At 44.8% G+C, this 20,138-nt stretch overlaps 1 protein-coding gene across 3 annotated transcripts in view; it reads left to right on the top strand.

The window, feature by feature from the left end:
- SMARCC1 (SWI/SNF related, matrix associated, actin dependent regulator of chromatin subfamily c member 1) overlaps nucleotides 1-20,138 on the top strand; it is a 136,446-nt gene that overhangs the window by 74,359 nt on the left and 41,949 nt on the right. For 2 of the 3 annotated variants that reach the window (XM_014604464.3, XM_059729271.1), the window contains 4 exons: nucleotides 79-240; nucleotides 15,752-15,807; nucleotides 18,541-18,655; nucleotides 19,622-19,776. In XM_014604464.3, the coding sequence (XP_014459950.3) occupies nucleotides 79-240; nucleotides 15,752-15,807; nucleotides 18,541-18,655; nucleotides 19,622-19,776 (488 nt within the window). The remainder of the gene's footprint in view (nucleotides 1-78; nucleotides 241-15,751; nucleotides 15,808-18,540; nucleotides 18,656-19,621; nucleotides 19,777-20,138) is intronic. The other variant, XM_059729270.1, reaches the window with a different exon arrangement.

The following is a 20,138-nucleotide window of genomic DNA, read 5'->3' as shown; positions in this document are numbered from 1 at the left end:
TTACTGGATTTGTTTGTAACTGGATCTGTGCAAACCTACCTGCTGACGTTGAAATATTTCCCCTTCATCCTTCAACAGAGGAATTTTCTCGGGTGCGAGAGGAGGTACCACTGGAGCTTGTTGAAGCCCATGTCAAGAAAGTACAGGAAGCAGCAAGAGCCTCTGGAAAAGTGGATCCAACTTATGGACTAGAGAGCAGCTGCATTGCTGGAACAGGTCCAGACGAGCCAGAGAAATTGGGTAGGTTGAATCTTGGTGTAAAGAAGCTCCTGCAGATAAAGGCACTAACCCTATAAGAATGGCAGGATTGGAAGGGACCTCAAGGGTTGTGTGGTTACAACCCCCAGGATGCTACTCCCAAACCATCCCTGTCTAATGCTTACCCAGCCTCCTTGAAAACCGCCAGCGAAGGAGACTCCACAACTTCCCTGGGCAGGCTGTTCGAACCAGGTTTCCTCGGAGACCTAATGTGCATTTACTTTGCTGACACTTAAAGCCATTGCTTCCTATCCTGCCCTCTGTGGTATGGGAGAAAAGTTGTTCTCCTTCTCCTCTTTCATGGTAGCCCTTCAGATATTTGAAGACTGCTATTATATCCACCTCATAATTGCCTTTACTGCTGCCTGGACGTACCTGGTTCTGTCAGCCTTTCCTTGTACATCTTACCTTCCAGCACCTTTATTTTTGCAGCCCACCTCTGGACACTCAGAAGAGTCTGTTCAAGACAAAATAGGGATGCTATAGAGTGACAAAACTCTGCGTCTGTTTGTCATGTTCTGTACTATGCTGTTTCTGTTCCCATTGTTCTCACCGGAGTCCTTTGTCCTTTATACTTCAGAAGGCGCTAAACCCATATTGGATCATTGTGAACAAATAACTGTCAGCAACAGAAGTTGTGTGGGTTTTTTTGGTGGTTTTTTTTGCTTGTAGTTTTTTTTATAAATCAGTTTTACGTTAACAGTTGCAGAAATGTAAAAGGAAAAGGTATGAAACACTTATCTGCAACAAAGTAGGGGTTAGCACTGAATAGCTTTTAGGGTCTCTTGGATGTTTTATAAATGTTTCAAAATGTGTTGCTTTTCTGCAGGAACTTTAACCACATGATAAATGCTACCCATTTTTCCTAATGTTTAATATAGAAGATTTTCAGCTTTTGTTGATAAATTCTCCACTTACATAAAATATAGGCAAATGGCTGTAACAACTTTTTTTTTGTCTGAGAGGATAATAGGTATGCATGGCTGTAAGAAACAAAAATAGAGATTAGGAAGGGGACTACGATATTCATACATGAAATAATGAGGGAAACTGGGTGTTTCTGTTCCCTGTCTTGCAAAATGAGGACGTGACGACAGCAAGGCAGAGGGCGAGACATGGTAGCACCTTTAAAGACTAGCTGGTTGCAGCACTACCCTGTCTTCCCCGTTGCCTGACTTGAGACGAACACAACTAAGCCCCTCTGTGCTCAGTGAAATTAGTAGTGCGAATTTGGGGACTGACCGAATGAAAGGCTTTAAAACAACCCCCTTGGAGTGTGGACTTCATTGTTGCAGGAGGTGAAGTATTGCACAAGGTATCATGAGTGTTGGCGTCATGTCCACATTACAGGAAAGTGCAGGATTGTCATAACTGATGGATTCTTTGGAGAGAATTGGAACCAGCCTGTTTCTGGGCCTAAGGACTGTGTTGGGTGCAGGGTGCAGCATAGTCCACATTTGCCCTTTATGGGATTCTTCCCTGAGACGCTTGAACTGGATGGCTTCATGGTCAGATCACAGGTGATCTGTGTCTTCCTGTGATAAGACTCAAAATGGAAACCCGTTGGTTGGAGGAGAGAACGGGAGGCCAAATAATAGAAAATACCCTGCAGGGAACAGCACTGCCCTGGTACCATTGGTAGCGAGGTTAGTTGGAGCCAGACGAGGCCAAGGCCTTCCATCTGCAATAGCTGTAGTGAAACACCAACACCTTTTTATGGCTTTCTCAAAATGTTACTATATAGAGCGGCCCTGCAGAAAATAATGCTGCAAAGCATTTTTCATCCGCACTTTGTTAGACAGTCTCAACTTCCTGCCTGTGTTCTGAGTGCGGTGTTAGACAGCAGTAATGGTGAGAGCTTTGTTTCATAGGACTTGAGCTACAGATTCATTGGTGTGTGTTGGCTGGTGGTAATTTTATGTTGCGTAGCTTGTGCTGTTCTTAGACAGCTTAAAAATCTAGTGTAATGGGTAACGGTTGCAGCAGAGGCAAGTAGTTAGCATGCACTTTGCTTGTCTGTATGGAATTACTTTCAGTAGGTGCTCTGGTGGATCAGGCTCCCGTTTAGGCTTTTTATACGTAACTACCAGAAATTGTTGATCTGTAGCAGATATGCATCTAAAAAGCCCACTATTGCAGCCTCCTGATATATATGAAACGTATCCTTTTGCATCCTCTTTCCATTTAATTCAGCTGGCTCTTTAAATCCCACTCCAAGTGAGAATTGTACATCTCCAGCTTTCTGTTTATTCCTTAAACCCCGCAGCATAGCTATTCTCATCGCCTCCATTTGGTTTATTGTGCGGTGCATCCGCAGGGACTCGGCCATATACCTACAGAAATTCCAAAGGACTTTAATTTTTAAACGTTCAGTAAAGATCTGGCAGCACTGTTTGTTTTATGTCAGTAAATGTTTAATACCTCACATTCTCTCTGCAGCATTGGCTTGGCTGCTGTGCTTTTGATTTGACCACAGTTCATTTGTGGGTGAATTTTAGCATTTGTGCCAGGGAACTGGGTCTGTTGATGGATGAGACGGAGCGTCGCGTTCTCTGCGTGTAGCCCAGGGTTTTCTCCAGGCTGTACCAATGCACCTCTGTCCTGTCTTGCCTTGCCAAAATCTTGTCCCAGACCTGAACAAAGACAACCAGACTGTGGTGTGAGGCGAGCTCCTAGGAACTAGGGTGCTTGTGTGTTAGGAGTGCCATTTAAAAAAAAAAAAAAAAGTGTTGGATTTGGATAATGTCCCCCATATTTTCTAGTTTAAGCTAAAAATATGGCTTTGTGCCTGCTGCATGTCAGATGAGACTTGCCAGTTTTTCTTTTTAAAATATGATAGAAACTGAAATGAGCAGGCCCCTCCGTTTTCCTCCGCTGCCTTGTCGTGTCCACCCCGTGGAGCAGGGCAGAATTGATGCGGGGAAGCACAGTGCTCCCAGTCGACATGACAAATGCATGCCAGAGCAGACCCGCCGTGGCAGCTGGAATATCCGCCTTTCCTCTTCTGTGCTGCATTGTTCTCTCATGTGGAATGGCTGCGAGGAGGCAAAGCTCTCTAAAGCACGTCAAGGGGCGGTGGTTTCATTTTTCTTAGCTTGAGCCTAACATAAAGCAAATGATGAACTTTCCAGTTTGGATTGGAATTAATTTAACACTTGAATTAAGGAAATATTTATTGACTCGAGCCTGTTTTTAACCGGCATCTACTAAATTCATGACTTAATCTTTCCTGTCCGATACACATGCATTATGCATGTTAGAGTCCAGTCTAACCTGTTTGATTTCAGACTACAGGGGTGGACCTGCCTGCAGTTCATTAGCAGATCAGTATGTGATGACAGCCCATCCTTTATCATGGTCTCTTGTACAATTTACCCACGAGTTGCAAGTACACATTTTCGAAGCCTCCGCCACTCAATAAAGGGATGTGGAAAGGAGATGGCCACCCCATGACTGTTGCTGAATGAGATGTGCGCTGCATTCTATAAGTAACACTGGCCTGTTATCCCTAATGCGATTTGTATTGGGTTGTGACTAATGGAATAAATTAGGACAACAGCAGATGGTTCTCCCTGGGGGAGCTGCTCAGCCAGAACGAACTGGGTCATTCAACAATCTGCAGCGCCTTCCACCTCGAAGCAGCTTTGCGTTGCCGGGCACTGGGGAAAGAGTCTGAGTCGGTGCTTTTGATATGCTAAAATATAGCTGTGTGGCATACACCTACTGGAAAAGCTAGCTGGGTTTGCATGAGTAGACCTCAAGTAATAGACCTTAAACATGTCACCCTGGAGGACTAAAAATATCTACTTTGGGATACACGCTGTGTAATTAAGGTTCATTAATTGCTGTAGTTCAGAAATAAAATGATAGTTCTCCTAGTCTCTCTTTTGAAAACTGTTTTAATATTGGTGTGTTTCAGCCTGACACGGGGAAAGGGGCGAGAAGGGAAGTGTGACGGGAATAGGCTGGAGGAGCGGCTGCCTTGGTCTAGAAATCTTGCCTGTAGGAGTCTTTGTGGTTAGCTTTGTTATAAGCTAACATCCAGGCTCCTTTTAAACCAATATATTTAGAGCTATTAGAGACCAACCCCCTGCAGGAGCCTAGAGTGGTTCAGATGAAATGATTAATATGATAGATGCCATGTATCAAGGACGCTCTGAATGCACTGGGAGCTCCGCTATGGTGTGTTGGCTCACTGTTATTTTAAGGGCAGGATCAAGCCCTTAATAAATCTGCCTCATCTTCCTGAATGCATTAGGTTTTTAAAATGCACAATAAAGGCAGCTCTTTTGTGCAGTATTGCACAACTGACAATACCGATGTTTTCCCCAATTCACTGTGGGCATGATTGAGTTTTGATTGCTTGTACAAAGAGCCCCTTCAACACTAAGATCTTAAAGGTACAGCCATTTCCACTTGATCGATGCAAGATGCCCAGACAAAAGCAGGTCCCTGAACCCCCTCTCAGTATATTGTTGTTGCTGTCTTTGTAATCTCTACAAAAATCAGGTTTGTGCCTGCATTCTTCAGACAGCTGTCCCTGTTCCCAAATCCAATAACACTTCTGCCCTTTCTCTCCCCTGCCCACACAGTGCTCCCGTCCTGAGACTGGGAGCTGGCTCTGCAGCTGCTTTGAGCAGTGCTGTCCTCTAGCCGCGCGTTAATGTAAATGCAGGTAGAAGGGAGAAAAAGCACAACTCAGCTCCCCCATCTAGCCTCAAGCTGTACCAGCCCTGCTCTCAGCAGGCAGCACCTCTGTTTGCCCCACAAAAGCATCTGTGAGCTTTAGGTCTTGGGGAGAAACCATCTGTTCTGCGCAGGGTGGCTGTTTGCAGTCAGAAACCCAGGAAAGCTGAGAAGGGACGTGATCCATCCGTCTCTAGCCTGCTGGTTAGGCACCTTGTGCCTTCTGCTACCGAGTTTGTGTCCAGGTACTGTCATTACCTGTTCCGTTCAAACTGTGCAAACATTTTAATCCACAATATGCACCATAAACATAATTCCTCCGGAGGGGAGTTGTCTGCAAGGTCTTCATTGTGGAAGGCTAGATCTTTCTTCATAGTCAGTCCAGACTGTCGAGCACCTTGAAAATAAAGGCAATCCCTGGTGTTGACTTGGGCCTCCATGGCAGTGGTTCCTGCATTGGTGGTCATGACCCCAAACACTGACGTTCCAATAGGAAAGAAAATTGGCATTAAAAGGGGGGCAGCCGTCAGAGCGCTACCCGTGTTTGTGTGCCTGCGGTTACCTGGTGCAACTTCATCCCGGTTCATGCTGAGCAGAGGCAGTTCACACCAGATATTAGCACAGGCTAAGAGTAAGTGCTTGAACAGATGCTGCTGCTGGCTGTTTTTATAATGCCCCTACTAGTATAAAAATATTGCCAGATATATGGGCTAGCACAGAATTACTGGTGTCTATATGGGAGCACGTCCAGCAAAAATTCAGCAACTGCTGCTCTCTGGGAAGCCAATATTGCGAATACAGAACAGGTTTGATGTCCACGTGGTATTACTGAAGGGGCATGCTGCAGCGTTATATACTACTTAGAGTTTCCAAAGGGCTAAATGTCTCATTCCCAAGTACATCGCATTGCTGTAGTCCGGAGAGGGAGACGATGACAGTGCATATGTATGAGCAAAGTCAAGTCACTGTCTGCCAGACTGGAAGGGAATCTCCTAACCAGCCACGAGTCGAGCCAAATGTGTGCGTCTTTTATCAGCATTTTATAAATTAGCGACTCTTCTGCCCACGGTCACATCAGAGCCAGGGTTAAGACCCAGGAGTCTCTGGTCTGGCCGTGCATGTGGTCCAGAGGCATCGTTTTCCTAGCCACGCGCTTGGCAGAGGGTTCCAGCTGGAAATCACGTCGTCCTTTCACTTTATGAATGAGCATGTACAGGGAACTTCCACGTACATGTGTCTTTGAAAGCTGTAGGGCATGCGTAAAGGAGGTCATGTTTGGCATTCAACATTTCCCACATGCTAGGGAAATAATGCTAAAAAGTTGTTAAGAGTGAAAAGTTTAAGTTTTCCCTTCAGGTGCTTCACTCGTGTTCTAGTAGGGGCCCCTCGGGTACTGAAGTGGCTTTCTGAGGACTGGGGCAATCATCTCTTCTTTCATAATGGAGTTGTATAGGGTTTGCAGCTGTGGCACGGGCTTTCCATGGGCTACCTGCAGCCACTGTCTCGCTCTCCCCCTCAGCACCCCCCTAAAGAAAGCCTGTGTGTTATCATGCTGGGCATGGAAAACCTGTGTTCAGTAAGTGTGTGGGACGCGCTGCCTGTTGTGGAGTTTGGACTTCTCCTTGGGCCTGAAAAATAAAAGGAGCTTAAGTACTGGCATGATTATTATACTTGGGTCCAGATCTGCTCTTTTATTGCTAAAACAATGTGTTCAGAATCACCTGCAGTAGTAACATAGGTGTGTTTTTTATAATGAGCTATAAAAATGACCCCTCCTCTCGGGGAACTCAAAAAGAGCCAACTTGGCTTGGGGAAACTTGTCTCCTCGCCAGACTCGTGCAGGAATACTTGGTGCTGTCACTGTTCCTCTGGTAAGAATGGGAATCGGTTTATTTGCTGCACTCAGTGAGTCCTAAGTAACTGGCTGGTGACCTGATTAATCAGCTGAGATGCTTTATCATTTTCTCTTCTTCACCTGAAGACAATTTCAGCTAACTGAAGGATCAACAGGGTTTCCTAAGAAACTGAGACTAGACTCTGCATGAACTGGACAGCTGCAGCTATTGCCTACCTGGGCAGAGCTCCTCTTTGGGGTTTCTGTTACTGTCTTAACACTGTAGAGATTTGGGAAACAGTCCCTGGGTTGTGAGGGGGTGGGCAGGATTGTAGACTGGGTGTGCCGTGCTCTTTGGGATGGGTGGTCATCAATCCCTCTTTGATTCAGAAACCATCAGTGACTCGTGGTTTTTTTTGAAGGCAGCTTCATATCATTTTTCCATCTGGGAAAATGGATGTATTGCAGGACCTGCTGAAGATAAGAGTCCGGGAACCTGAGGGCCCTTAAGAAGGATGTCTAGGGCATTCCCTGCAGGCGGGGAAGGTGACTGGTGCGTTTGGGTTGGGGCATACATTCTCCAAATGATGAGCTCCTATCTGCATTGCCAGTTTTGTATATTTTTTTCATCAGCCTTATTAGGTTTTACTTCCAAGTTCGTAGCAATAATCAACGAGCGCCGTGTTTTTATCTCCCTGAAATGCAGGAATGCTTGAATGTGTGTATTTGTAGTCTCTCAATACGACTAACATGTTCTTTTCAAGTCCCCCGTACCTTTCACACTTGGGCTCCAAATGAATTTTCTTATAACCTTCCTGCCACCTTTTTACAGCATTAAGTGAAGCTGTTTACAATTCAGAGGCAGAAACCTGCATAACCTCAGATAAATTTAATTCATCTTGCCCTGAAACTAATCATTGGATCCATTTTTCTTTCCTTTTCCACTTCCTTCGTTTGGCATTCCTGCATGCTGCTCTCAGTATAAGCAAGAAGCGTTGAGCGGTGCGTCTGCCAGCTGGGAGGCCTACCCTTGCTGCACTGTCTCTGCAAATAATGGCTCTGCAGCTGATGCGACGAGACAATTTTCAAAAGCCATCAACTGCTACCTGGTTCAACTTTTCAGCCTGACTTGACTCTTAATAAAACAGTATTTTGTTATTGCAGTCAGTAACAGACAACTCTGAAGGATGTCAGGGCTCTAATTATGGCCCTGTTTTCCTATGTTCAGTAATTTCTTCCCACATTTTTCTTGGAACCAGGTTTAGTCTGATCTCAGTGGGGAGGGTTTTTTTGAAAATTTTGGAAATTTTTTTTTTCCACAGCTAGACACAGGACTCCAGATGTGGCCTCCCCAGTGCTGAATAGAGGGGAAGAATCACTGAGTCCAGCCTTGGAGCCGGTTCCCCAGCCATGGGACTGTGGAGTAGTCAAGGCCACAGTTGCCCAATTTTTCCGTGAGGGCATCCTGGGATACCAAGTCAAAGGCTTTTTTAACGTTCAAATATATGATATCAGCCTCTTCCCTTTTCTCCAGGTGATGAGATTAAAGCCCCCCCAGGTCCTTTTCTGCAGAGCTGCTGCCCAGCCACATTTCCTTCTATGACCAGGTGACGTATCACCAGCCTGTATCGGTGCATGGGATTTTACTGTCCTGAGTGCAGGGCTTTGCACTTGTCCTTGTTGAACCTCATGAGATTTCTTTTGAGTCTCAATCTTCCAATTTCTTTAGTTCTCTCTGAATCCTACCCCTCCCCTCCAGCATATCTGTTACTCCCCCCAGCTTGGTGTCCTCTACATCCTTGCTGTGGGTGCACTGCATCCCATCTTCCAGGTCACTGATGGAGTTACGGAACAAAATCGGGCCCAAGGCCGGCCCCGGGGCACTCCACTTGATGTGTTTCTACAATGTGCTGTAAAGGGGAAGTAACTTCCTCAGCCTGACGAAGGGTTTTTGAACCCGAAAGCTTGCTTAAAATTGTTTTAAGTTGGTCTAATAAAAGGTATCAGATTTACCCAAAGAACCTTGTCTGCCAAAGGTGAAGTAAGGCATTTGCACATGGCTAAGGCAGTTAAGGACGTGAATCTGTGAGCTCAACAGTTTAACAGGCTCAGATAAAAGGGCTCTGGATTTTGGGAATTGGGAGGAGAGCAGGGAAAATGAGTCTTGACCATACTTGTCTGGTGCAAGTAACACTACAAATGCTGGAGTCAGGAAGCCTAAAGCTCGGACTCGTTAGTTCATTGATTCGGTCATCTTGGTCAGAGAGGGGTACGTGTGCTGTTGGTTTGGCTATATCTCCCACTTAAAATGCAAGCTGGTAAGAAGCTGCTTTATTAAATAGGAGGGAGCACAACAGTGTGGGGAGCCACCATATCACTACTGTATTGCCACTGATGATGGCCTTGAGTAAGGTGGTTAACTTTTGTCCTGCTTTCCCCAGTACACACTGGTGGCAGTGCATCCTGCCACACAAGCCTGCGAGACTGACTTAATGTTTATAAAGAGTCCATAGGTTTTTTTGATGGCAGTCCAGGAAAATGCAGTATGTTGCTTTATCTGCATGCTTGAGACATGTAAAACCAGGAAGGACTGAGGAACGTGATCTAGGAAGCAGACCTGCACTCCCCCATCAGGCAGTCAGGTGGGGATCAATGGGTGTCTTCAGTCTAATTCATTGAATTACTATATATTATGGTCACCCGAGTTATGGCCACCGTTTTTTCTGAAACAGCATCCTAAGGACTTTACTAATAAAAAAATAAAACCTGCACTTTTTTTCTGATGCCCGACTTGGTATTTAAACAGAGTGGAAACGTAGTCTTTCATGCGGAGGCAGGAACAAGCAGTTGCACTGTGGGAAGAGGAAGGAAGCCTGTGTAGTACACATCCCTTTTTAATTTTAAGGCAGCTGCCATCAGGCAGCTCCCATGATTATTTTAATTACAACCTTTTATCAAATGTAATCCAGAGTATATAAATAGCAAGGACTGCTTCCATCACCTGTGAAATTTCAGTCTGTTGTGCAAAGCCAAATTGGTTCTGATCGGAGCGGGTCAGGCATTTTCCAGTGAAATGTCTTTTCCTCAGAAAAACGTTGCTTGCCCAATCAAAGCTTTTCAGTTAATTGTTCTTCTCAGCTAGGACAAGGATTGTCTAGTAAAAGCAAGGAGCGGAGCAGGGCAACATGCTTCTCTCTGAACAGGCGGTGGCCCGTGGCTAGGGTGCTCCCCAGGGTGTTGGGCCTGGGAGCCGAGTGCCTGCAGAGCCTTTGGTCACCGAAACAAGTGAACCGCAGCCTTCCACGGCATTCGCATTCGGCTGTCACAAACCATTTGAAAAGAGCTTGGTACAGAACAGGAAAACTTTGAAAATTTCAAACTTCTGTGGGATGAGAAAAGCTTCCTGCCCCTGCTCTTGGTCTGATTTGGAGACCCACATGAACAAAAACTTCAGTGTTTCTCTGTGGCTCAGTTTCTGATCGGCAGTTTGCATAACCTTCTGCCTTACAGAGATTCCTTCAGTTCCTCTGGACTGGGATATTGGGGGCATTTCAGATTGCCAGGCAGCTTGGCGTTCTGGCCAGCCTGCACTTAAATAGCTTGCCTATTGGTCTCCAATATGTTCTGGTTTCAACTTACTAGCTCGCCTCCTTTTCAAACATACCACTCTCTTTTTTTTTTTTTGTCCCTGAACTCTTACTGCCAAGGAGAGACACCAAGAAGGAGGCTTTGCTCCTGGTGGTGCTCCTTGTTCCACGTGATCTTGTAGTGACCTGAACTCTGCCCCTGGGTGAAGCCAGGTTGGAGTTGGAGAGGTTTTGCTACCCTTGCCTTGCTCCAGAATCACACCGATGCAGCGGTCGCATGCTAATCCTGTGTGCAGGTGCTTTTTAAAAACAATACGATCGTTACGTCTGTACCGAGACAATCTAACCTGGGTGATTTCTGTGCTGTTGCCAGATCACCAAACCCTTCCAGATCCGGCTCCCTCTTTTCAGAGGGCAGATTCATCAGGATGTGCCTCTAGATTGGGTACTTAGAATGGGCAAATTTTACCTGTGTCAGAGAAGATGAATTGAAGGGGACAGGCTTTTATTTCATGTCTAATTCTTTGTTACTTCCAGGTTATCTTTTCTCGTATGTGTATGCGGCATTTCTGTTGGAGACAGAGTTTCTGTCTCCGGCTTGTCTGACTCCAGGGCAGAAGGCTTGTTTGGCAAAGCCTCACCGTACCTGTAGCATGATTTGGGGTTTTATCAACCAGTGCTTTACGCTGCACTTTAGGTAGCTGGACTGAGTCTGCTTCTTACCCATGCAGTCTCAAAGTTGGTCTGCCATGGCCAGCAGTTTGAGGCATGTCACCATGGCGCAGAGCCCATGATCTTATGGGAAGGATGCTTGTGCATTCCCAGTGCCTCTGCACAACGTGTGTTGCGCTGCATTGTGTCTTGTAGACGTGTGCGCGCTGGAAGTACAGCCCTTTCAGGATTTGAGGTGCTTGAGGAGGGCTGTCATTTCTCCTTGTCACATGCCAGCTTTTTCCTGTCACCTCCGTATTGGCAGCATTTCCAGATGCTGCTTACACTAGTGTTTCTTGGCCTCCTTGATAACCCACGTACAAAACATTTGGAACGACTCGCCTGTTGCTTAAATAGCTTCATTACAATCCAGCATGGTATACATGTTTCTTCTAATCCCAAAGGGCCCTGTCTTTATTGGCACTGTCATTAGTAGCAACATTTGCATAAATGTTCACTAAAAGAATAGCTTAATTAATAAACTGGGTGTCGGTACGAAAAGACCTGTCCTAATGACAAGAGTATAGTGGTATGCTAAGTAGCTTGAAATGAGACTAATTACTGTTAAAAACACACTTTTTATCGATATCCACGCGTCTTGTAATGGGTAACAGTTTTACTGATGTTTTTCGGCAAAACATGATGTCTCCCACTCCTGCATCCTTTTCTCCCCAGCCTACCCGTGATTCAATCATTGTGCAACATAACTTTCCTTTGCAGTTACCAAGATCAGATGTCATAGTAAAGTAAGTAGGCAACACTCAATTCAGACCATAAACGTTAAGTGACTAGAACCTATTTGATGCTCTGGTTGAGACCCTCAAGGTGTCTTGCCATTAGATCACTTAAGAAATAGCAGGTGATTTAACGTCCAGATGTGGGGGAAAGCCCTTGGCTTGGAACGCTTGAATTTTAACCAGCCATCAAGCAGGCAAAAGATACAACAGCAGCAAGAAGCAGTGGTTGAATGGTGAAGGTTAATTCTTTCTGTCAATGAGGATCCCACTGTGGATTCTTGAAACAGACCAAGCTTTTTCCTAGATGAAGCATGCCCTGTCCTGCCCTGGATTCCTGTATGAAGGCCGTGGGGAGTGCAGTCATGACCTTCCCCTGGTCCATATTACTGTGGCAGGCAGTGGCAACGAGATGGGTGGCATCTGATATGGCCAAGACCAGGAGAGCAGTATGCAACTACTGTTGGACTGACATAACTCAAGTTCCTTGCTCCTAATATCCAGAGAGCATACTGTGACTAGTGTCCTAAACTAGGACCCACCTGACACTTCCTTGAAGCATGGTTGCTTGGTCTATAGTAACTTTAATTCTTCAAGTTGATGTGATCCGTGTAGATCCTGCCCCCCATTTCTGCTTTCCCAATTTCTCACCAATACAGCGTTTGTGTTGCGGGGGAGAGTTGTGATCCTTGTTCTGCCCCTCTCACTTTCCAGAGGAAGCATAGGACTTGTACATGGTCTAGGGGACATTACCAGTCAAGAAAAGCCCACTCCCATGTATGCAAGACTCATGTAGTCATGAGGCTGCAACATCTCAGACCCCAAAATAAGGAACCATGTAAGGAGATCCCACACTATGAATTTTTTTATTTTTTTCACATGTTCTGTCTTTCACTTCTAACACTTCTTTGAGGACATCACTAGGCCTTTTGTTCCTCAAAACACATTTCTTCCAAGACTTGGAGATGAGAGCTATGACAGGCCAGTTATTGGTGAAGCTTATGGAGAGAAATGACTGGCAGGGAAATACCACAAGACCAACAGCAGTAGCTAAACTGTGAAGGGCCTGTAAGCCAAGAACATTGAGGTTATGGAGAACGTTAAAGAACTATTTAAATTAAACTCTACAGCTGATGCCTGCTGTGAAGGAGTGGGGGGGGGGTGACTCTTCAAGTTTTAACACTATTTACAACATTGCTGGAACCTCGCAGCAAAGTATTTTCACAGTGAATAAGTGACACGCCTCTGCCAGATTTGGAGATCTTGCTAAAACTCAGAACACCATTAGTCTGTGTTGGCCTGTCTGCAAATGGGAATCTGCAATCTGAAGTGCAGACAGTTCATGAAAAGAACGTCAGGAAGCTTGTGCTGAGCAGGGGTTACTCTTCTGGGAGTACTAAAAGATGAGGACCTTCACTTAAGACTTTCTGCCTCTTGGAAGTAAGACAATATCAAGGAAAATGTTAAGACAGTAACCAGGTGAGAAGGAACGGCCAAGGTGGATTTGTCAAGAGGAAGTCATGCTTGTCAAATTGATATCGTTCTCTGGCATTTTAAGGTTTCCTCTGGTTAGGAAGGAAGGTTGTGGATGGAGCAGTAGATACCATTAAGCATGGACTTTTAACGACAGTTTTAATACAGTCTCCCATGCCATTATACTTTGACTTTATTACAGTTATCTACATGAAACCATAAGGTGGCTGCAAAACTATTAGATCTTCATATCCAAAGACCCTAGGGAGTCCAGTTTAACAACTCGGTTAATGACTTGGAGGATGGAATTGTGTGCGTTCTTAATGAATTTGTAGATGAATACAAAGCTAGGTGGGATAGTTTGAATCCTAATCTTGTCCTCCAAAGTGCTGCTGATTTAGAAACATTGCAAAAAAGATCTGAAATTAAATGAAATTCAGTAAAGATCAGTGCAAAGCTAGGCATTTAAATAATCAAGTGCACAAGTGCCAATTGGAGAACAACTTCACTGTCATTCAGTACTGCAGAAAAGGGCCTAAGGGGCAGTGTGGACTGCAGGCTTATTGTGAATCACCAGTGTGCTATTGCAAAAACAAGCCAGTAGTATACTGGGATTTATTAACAGGAGTATCACAGGCTGGTGACACAAAGCAGTTCTTCCAATCTGTTTAGCTCGGGTTAGGCCTCATTTGCATTAGTGTGTCCAGTTTTTCACTTGGAGAAAGGTGTAGACACAAATTAGAGTCCAGACGAGAGAACACCAGAAATGAAGAGAAATCTGGGAAACATGATTTACAAGGAAAGGCTGGAAGCACTGGGATTATTTAGTCTGGAAAAGAAAAAGCTGGGAGCGGGAAGTGTTTGATAGCAGTCTTCAAATACAAAAAGTGCTGTTATAAAGGAAATAGGAACTGGCTTTTCTGCATGCATAGAACAGGACAAGAAATAACTCTGTTAAATGGCAATAAGGGAGATCAAAGTTGCATATGGGGAAGAACTTTCTAACTGTGAAGTGAGAGGTTATAGGTAGACAAGGTTCTTTGGGTGAATCTGATATCTTTTATTAGACCAACTAAATAGTCGGAGAACAATTTTTAAGCAAACTTAAATTGTTCTCCAACTATTTAGTTGGTCTAATAAAAGATATCAGATAACCCAAAGAGCCTTGTCTACCTATGTCCTTAGACCAACACGGCTACAACCTGCACTCCTGTAAGTTAGAGCTTATGCGCTGAAACAGATTCCCTAGAGCAGTGTTTCTCAACCCATGGGTCACGACCCAAAAGTGGGTTGCAAGAATATATGAAAGGGTCGCAAACAAACTTTAAAAATGGATTTTCCTTTAAATGAGAAAAATGTGGGAAACCGTAGCTTTTCCCTTGCAGAGTTCCAGCCTGCAAGGGGCTGCTTGGGGCCCCCTGCCCACACACTCGGTGGCTGGGGCCTGGGGATAGCGGGTCGGGAGTGAGGGGCACTGGCCATCGATGTTTACAAATGGGTCCTGGTACAAAAGAGGTTGAGAAACGCTGCTCTAGAGCAGCAGTCCATGGCCGGCTTTGGGCCAGATTGAGTCGGAGGTGGGTGGGTGCTAGGATCCAGGTGCTGCTGCGGCTTTTCCCTACCACTGGCATGGAGAGAACATCTGCTGCTGCTGCGGCTTTTCCCCACGCCCACCACTACCACTTTCCCCTGGAACTGCTGCAGAAGCTCCCTGCCACCCAGTGCCGCTGGAGCTTGCCCACAGGCTGATCACTGTCCTAGAGACTGTGGCATCTTCATCATTTGAAGCTTTTAAATGCAGGTTTAGCTGGGATGGTTTAGGCAGGGATGATCCTGCCTTGAGCAGGGGATTGGACTAGATGACCTCCCTGAGGTCCTCTTCCAGCCCTACTTTTTTGTTCTGTGACTTCTAAGACTGGACTGTTTACACAAATTAAACAGTTGGTATAACATCTTGTAAGATGGTGTCCACCTGTTTTGGTGTCTTGCAGCCTCCAGCGTTTAAGGTCTAAGTAAGAGAGAGGAACAGTAGAAAAAACCCTGGTCAGACCCATTTCACTCTCCCTTTCAACATCCACTCTCTGCCACTGTGACACATGATCCTGGGCAAGGTGGACCCTTGGTCTGACACAGTAAATGGCAGTTCTTATGTGAAATTATAGCATCACTTGGATGTTACAGAATTGCAGGATAGCTCTGACCTTTTATAGGGCTGTAACTGTTGACTCCCGTCTCCAAAGAGCACGTGGACTTTAATGTCATCTCGCCTGATATAGCTTCCTTTTAAACTAAAGCCAGATAACTTGGCTTAAGTATCCAGGTATCCAGTGTTGCATAACTTTCTCAAACCAGTCTTCAGAGTAGAACAGGAGACCTCAGTAAATTCTGCAATTAATGACCAAGTATGATAGTCATAATGGCGACTCTGACTGCTGACTTATGTGTCCTTGCGTTCCTTCTCTTCACAGATGGAGCTGAAGAAGAAAAAATGGAAACTGAGACAGATGGGCAACAGTCAGAAAAGGTGAGTATCTGAGCCTTCAATCTTTGTGTGATACTTCCTGAAGTTTGCCGTTTGCAATAAAGTTGGCAATAATTATTACTTTTGTATTGCAGCAGCATCAAAAATCATGGCAGTGTTGCGCTAGCCACTTCACACATGTATAATGAAAACATGGACCCTGCCCTAAACAGCTTGCAGTCCTAGAGCACCTTGTTTGGCCTCAGCTTAGTGTTTGGGTCACTCTGCTGTTTTAAGATTGCTCAGGGTGGAGTTGTGGGGGCAAAGTGAGAGGAGTCAGTCAGCCTGTCCTTCAGTCCCTGCCAGCCCCAGAGCAGCAAGGAGTACAGGGGTAGAAGTGGAAATGTCGATAAGAGCCCTGGAGAAGCTGCACTAGGAACTCCTGATGTGTTCTGCACTAGAATCATAGAAAAAAACGGGTTGGAAGGGACCTCCGGAAGTAATCTAATCCAGTCCCCTCTCCAGTAGTAGGATCATCCCTATCCAAACCATTTTATACAAATCCATGATCAACTTCCCAGCAAACCTACACAGTCAGCCCTGACACGATGCAAGGCTAACTCCCTAATTTGCCACAAGTAAAGCAGGGGGGACCATAGCAACCAATGTCCTGCTGCTGGAAAGGTTGTTAAAATACACTCGAGAGATCCAAGGAAGAGGGCACACTCCCATCAAAATCCCCAGTGTTGGCTGCAGCCAGCATCCAGTGGTTTTGAGAGAGGCAAAAAAACAACAAAACAAAACCCATGTTGCAGCAGGAAGGGGAAAAAAATGTCCCAGTCCCAGTGGCAACCAGTAAAACCCAGAAGCATGGGACATACCCATAGGAGAGCATAGGTACTGTTACTCTTAGGTCATCCCTGAACAATACCTGTTCAACCTGCTTCTCTTGAGCACCCCAATGATGAAGAGTCCACAGCTTCCCTAGGCATCTGTTCCACTACCTCACTGCTCTAACAGGGAATTAAGTTTTTACTGATATTCAGTCTAAACCTATTTTGCTGCAGCTTCAAGCCATTGGTCTGCATCTTGTTCTCTGCAACAACAAAAAGTGTTGCAGCAGCACTGATTCAGGATTTGAAACATCACACGGGAGCCTTGTGGCTGCACTTAGCTTCCTTCAGTGAGAAATTGTCTCCTCAGGGTTGAGAACCATTCATTTGGTACAAGACCAGCAGAGAGGAGTGCCATCCAAGAAAGTTTCCTGTGTTCAGCGCTTTGTAAAACATTGTGTTGGACTGCCTGTGTAACCCATTTCCAGAGCTGGCATATAGAGGATGTTAAGAGGACAGAAACAACAAACATAGTTCTTGCATTTCCATTCTGGGTATCATTTGGAGCTGGTGGGCAGCTGGAGTGAAGTCTTTTGTCCACGAAAGTGTTCCAGTGCAGGTCATGATGGCATTAGGGGCCTTCTGCCAGTGTGACTTGGCCCTGGTTTAGGGCTTGTTCCTACGTTAAGTGTAGTCAGAGGCAAATTCTTGTTGGCTTCAGTGTGTGCAAGATCAAATGCTCTTCTACCAAGCGGTCTGGTCTGCCTCTTCCGTCTATGCATCTTCATGGAGAGTATCAGTAGGAGCAGACACTTGTGACAGTGACTTGGTGGGCAGTAGCTCCTTTCATATAGCAGAGCTGTCCATTACTAAAGGCAGTGACTTCCGACCTGGACTGGATTCAGACTTGTGCCCTAGGGCTTTACTGAATTTAAAGCTTTAAGTTGCTGTGTTTGCTCTTATCTGTCATACTTCCTTGTCATCCCATTTTTTCAGTCAAATAAATGAAACGTTACTGGCTATAATAGCATGCAAAGTGCATCGTTCTAGTTGTTACTTCTTGCTTACTGTATTCTTCTCTTGCATAATTTTTACATTTCTTTTTTGAAAGATGTGTAAATATAGCACATGGTAAACAAGAGCATGAAAATCATTGATCCAGACTTCTTGGAAAATGATTCATCATCTTGTAGAACAGAGTAGATTGGACGTATTTAAGAGTTCAGATTGAATTCCAAATGGAGAAGTATTTGTCACCTCTAGCTTTCTCCATGAAACCACTGCTGATTTTCTTATACAGTTTAAGACCCCTGAGTTTTAAAAAGAGAGAATCCCTGAAGGAAACACTTTATTCTGTTTACAAAAGCATGATCTAAGGAGTGGAAATGCTTATTGCTCCGCTCTAGCTACAGGGCAAAAAGGCTTTTTCACACAGTGAGTAATTAGGCTGCAGCTTTCAAGGCCTCAGATATATCTAGTGGCAATGAATTTAGCAAAATTCAAAATAGGAATAGACATCTGGATTGTCATCAAGGAGATCCAGGTTCATTACATCCAACGTAACAGATTTTCCAAGGGATGCAACACCTTCTATGCAGCAGGTTTTAAGCCCAGCCCTAACCAATAGGTGTTGAAATGAGATGACAGGTAGGAGCCAGGACAGGTCGGTGCATATTTCCTGCTGCCAAATTTTTGTTGCCTTTTCAGTCGAAACATCTGCTGTCCATTTCTGACTGCTGGGTTCCCAGACTGAATAGACCGTCTGATCCAGTGTGGTCATCCCTGTTTCCCCCAAAAAATTGATCTTGGTTTTCAGATGCATCTCAACAAAATTAATTAAGTTTTACTCTACCTTCCTAGGGATGTTGGAACAATTTTAAAATGGAGTTGTGAACCACACTAATGTTGTATGTCTCTTATCTTTTCTCTTCTGCTCTGCCTCCCTCTCCCTTCTACCCACCAGGTGGAAAGTAAAGGAGAAGGTGAAATGGAGGAAGGTGAAAAAGTTCAGGAAGGAGAAAATGAGAGAAATCCAGAAAAGGAGCAAGACAGTGAAGTGACTGCTGATGTCAAGTCAGGTAATAGATAGTGGCTGTTACTCAACTGCATGTTACCTTTAATAGCCTTTCTCCAAAGATGTAGGAAGAGACTATAAACTTAATTGTGGCAGAAATATTTCCTCTCGCACATCAGGCCTGCTGCTTGGTTCGGCAGTAAATATTCCATTTTAATTTCACTGCAGAGCTCTAGCACTAAATTCTTTCATGAAAGCAATTTAGACTTCAGTGGGAGCCTTTTTTCATATTGTCGGTAAATGAGTAGGTGAATAAATTGCTGTACTAAAGTGGGCACATGCAGCATAAAGGAGTTCCCCCCCAATTGCCATGCCACTGGTCTCTTCCACATGCAAAGGGGCAGACAGTCGGAGTTGCTTTTATGCTCAGAAGCTATCATGCTTGCTCAGTTTCCATATGTGGCTATGCAAATCATTTGACCAGCTGGGGATACTGCAATTTCTGAGTATTTTATCTTGCACATTTTAAAATACTTCAGTCCTCTGTTATGAACATTATCTCATACTACGTAGGTCTGACCCATCTCTTCTGGCAGATTTGCCATGTCTAGGGTTTTAGGAACGGGTAGAATAAGACAATAGTCTCAGTTTGCATCTCCTAAATGAAGGTGGTGATGAGATGTTGGGAACGCAACTTAAGATTGGTTTGTTGCAAGACTGGGTCAAAGATGGAGAGAAGTGACCTGGGTAGAGAAGGCAGGGACTTCGGAGTGCCACCCTTGGCTGTTCAGGGAAGGGGTAGGCGGGGATCTCTGGTGTGCGTAGTTCTGGAATTAAAATAGCTTTTGTGAAAACACTTGAAGTAGAGGCACAGCAGTGTGAAGCACCCAAGTGGGAACGTTGTAATATGCTGATGTATGGATTTAGGCTGTGTGAGCACAGACCTGCATGCTATGTAACCCTACCCCTGGTGTGATAGTCATTAACACTGAAGTATACATGTATCAAGTTATTTTTGGCGTTTCTTTAGAAGAGAAGGAAGCAGAGGAGAACAAGGAAAACGTTGATGCAAGCAAAGACAAGGAGAGTGATACTGGGAAGAAGAAAGTGGAACATGAGATCTCTGAAGGAAATGTAGCAACGGCTGCAGCTGCAGCTCTTGCCTCAGCTGCCACCAAAGCAAAGGTTTGTTGTGTACAAATTTCCGTAGCCACTGACTTCCAGTTTTAATTGGGGGCGCTCGAAAAATGGTCCATTGTTCCAAGTCACGGGGACTTGAAGTTCTGCTCTCTCGTTCTTTACATACAGTGCGTGCGCTTTCACATCCGCTCTCGGACCTCTTACCAGATGAAATCGTTTCCTTGTGATTAGGTTAAGGTTACGATTATAAATGTACTGAAGTCAGTGGATGTTCCTGAGAAAATCCATTTTTATATATATATATATCTATATATATCTTTAAATGCATAGTTTGTGGGAGTGTCCCATAATGATTAAGATATAGGGCAAAAAGAGGCCAGGCTTGTCGTCTTAATTCTGACACCAAC

This window comes from Alligator mississippiensis, chromosome 5, assembly GCF_030867095.1.
Source record: "Alligator mississippiensis isolate rAllMis1 chromosome 5, rAllMis1, whole genome shotgun sequence".
Taxonomy (NCBI): Eukaryota; Metazoa; Chordata; order Crocodylia; family Alligatoridae; genus Alligator; species Alligator mississippiensis.
The sequence above is the reverse complement of the archived record's forward strand: the minus strand, read 5'-3'. Positions and strand labels throughout refer to the sequence as shown.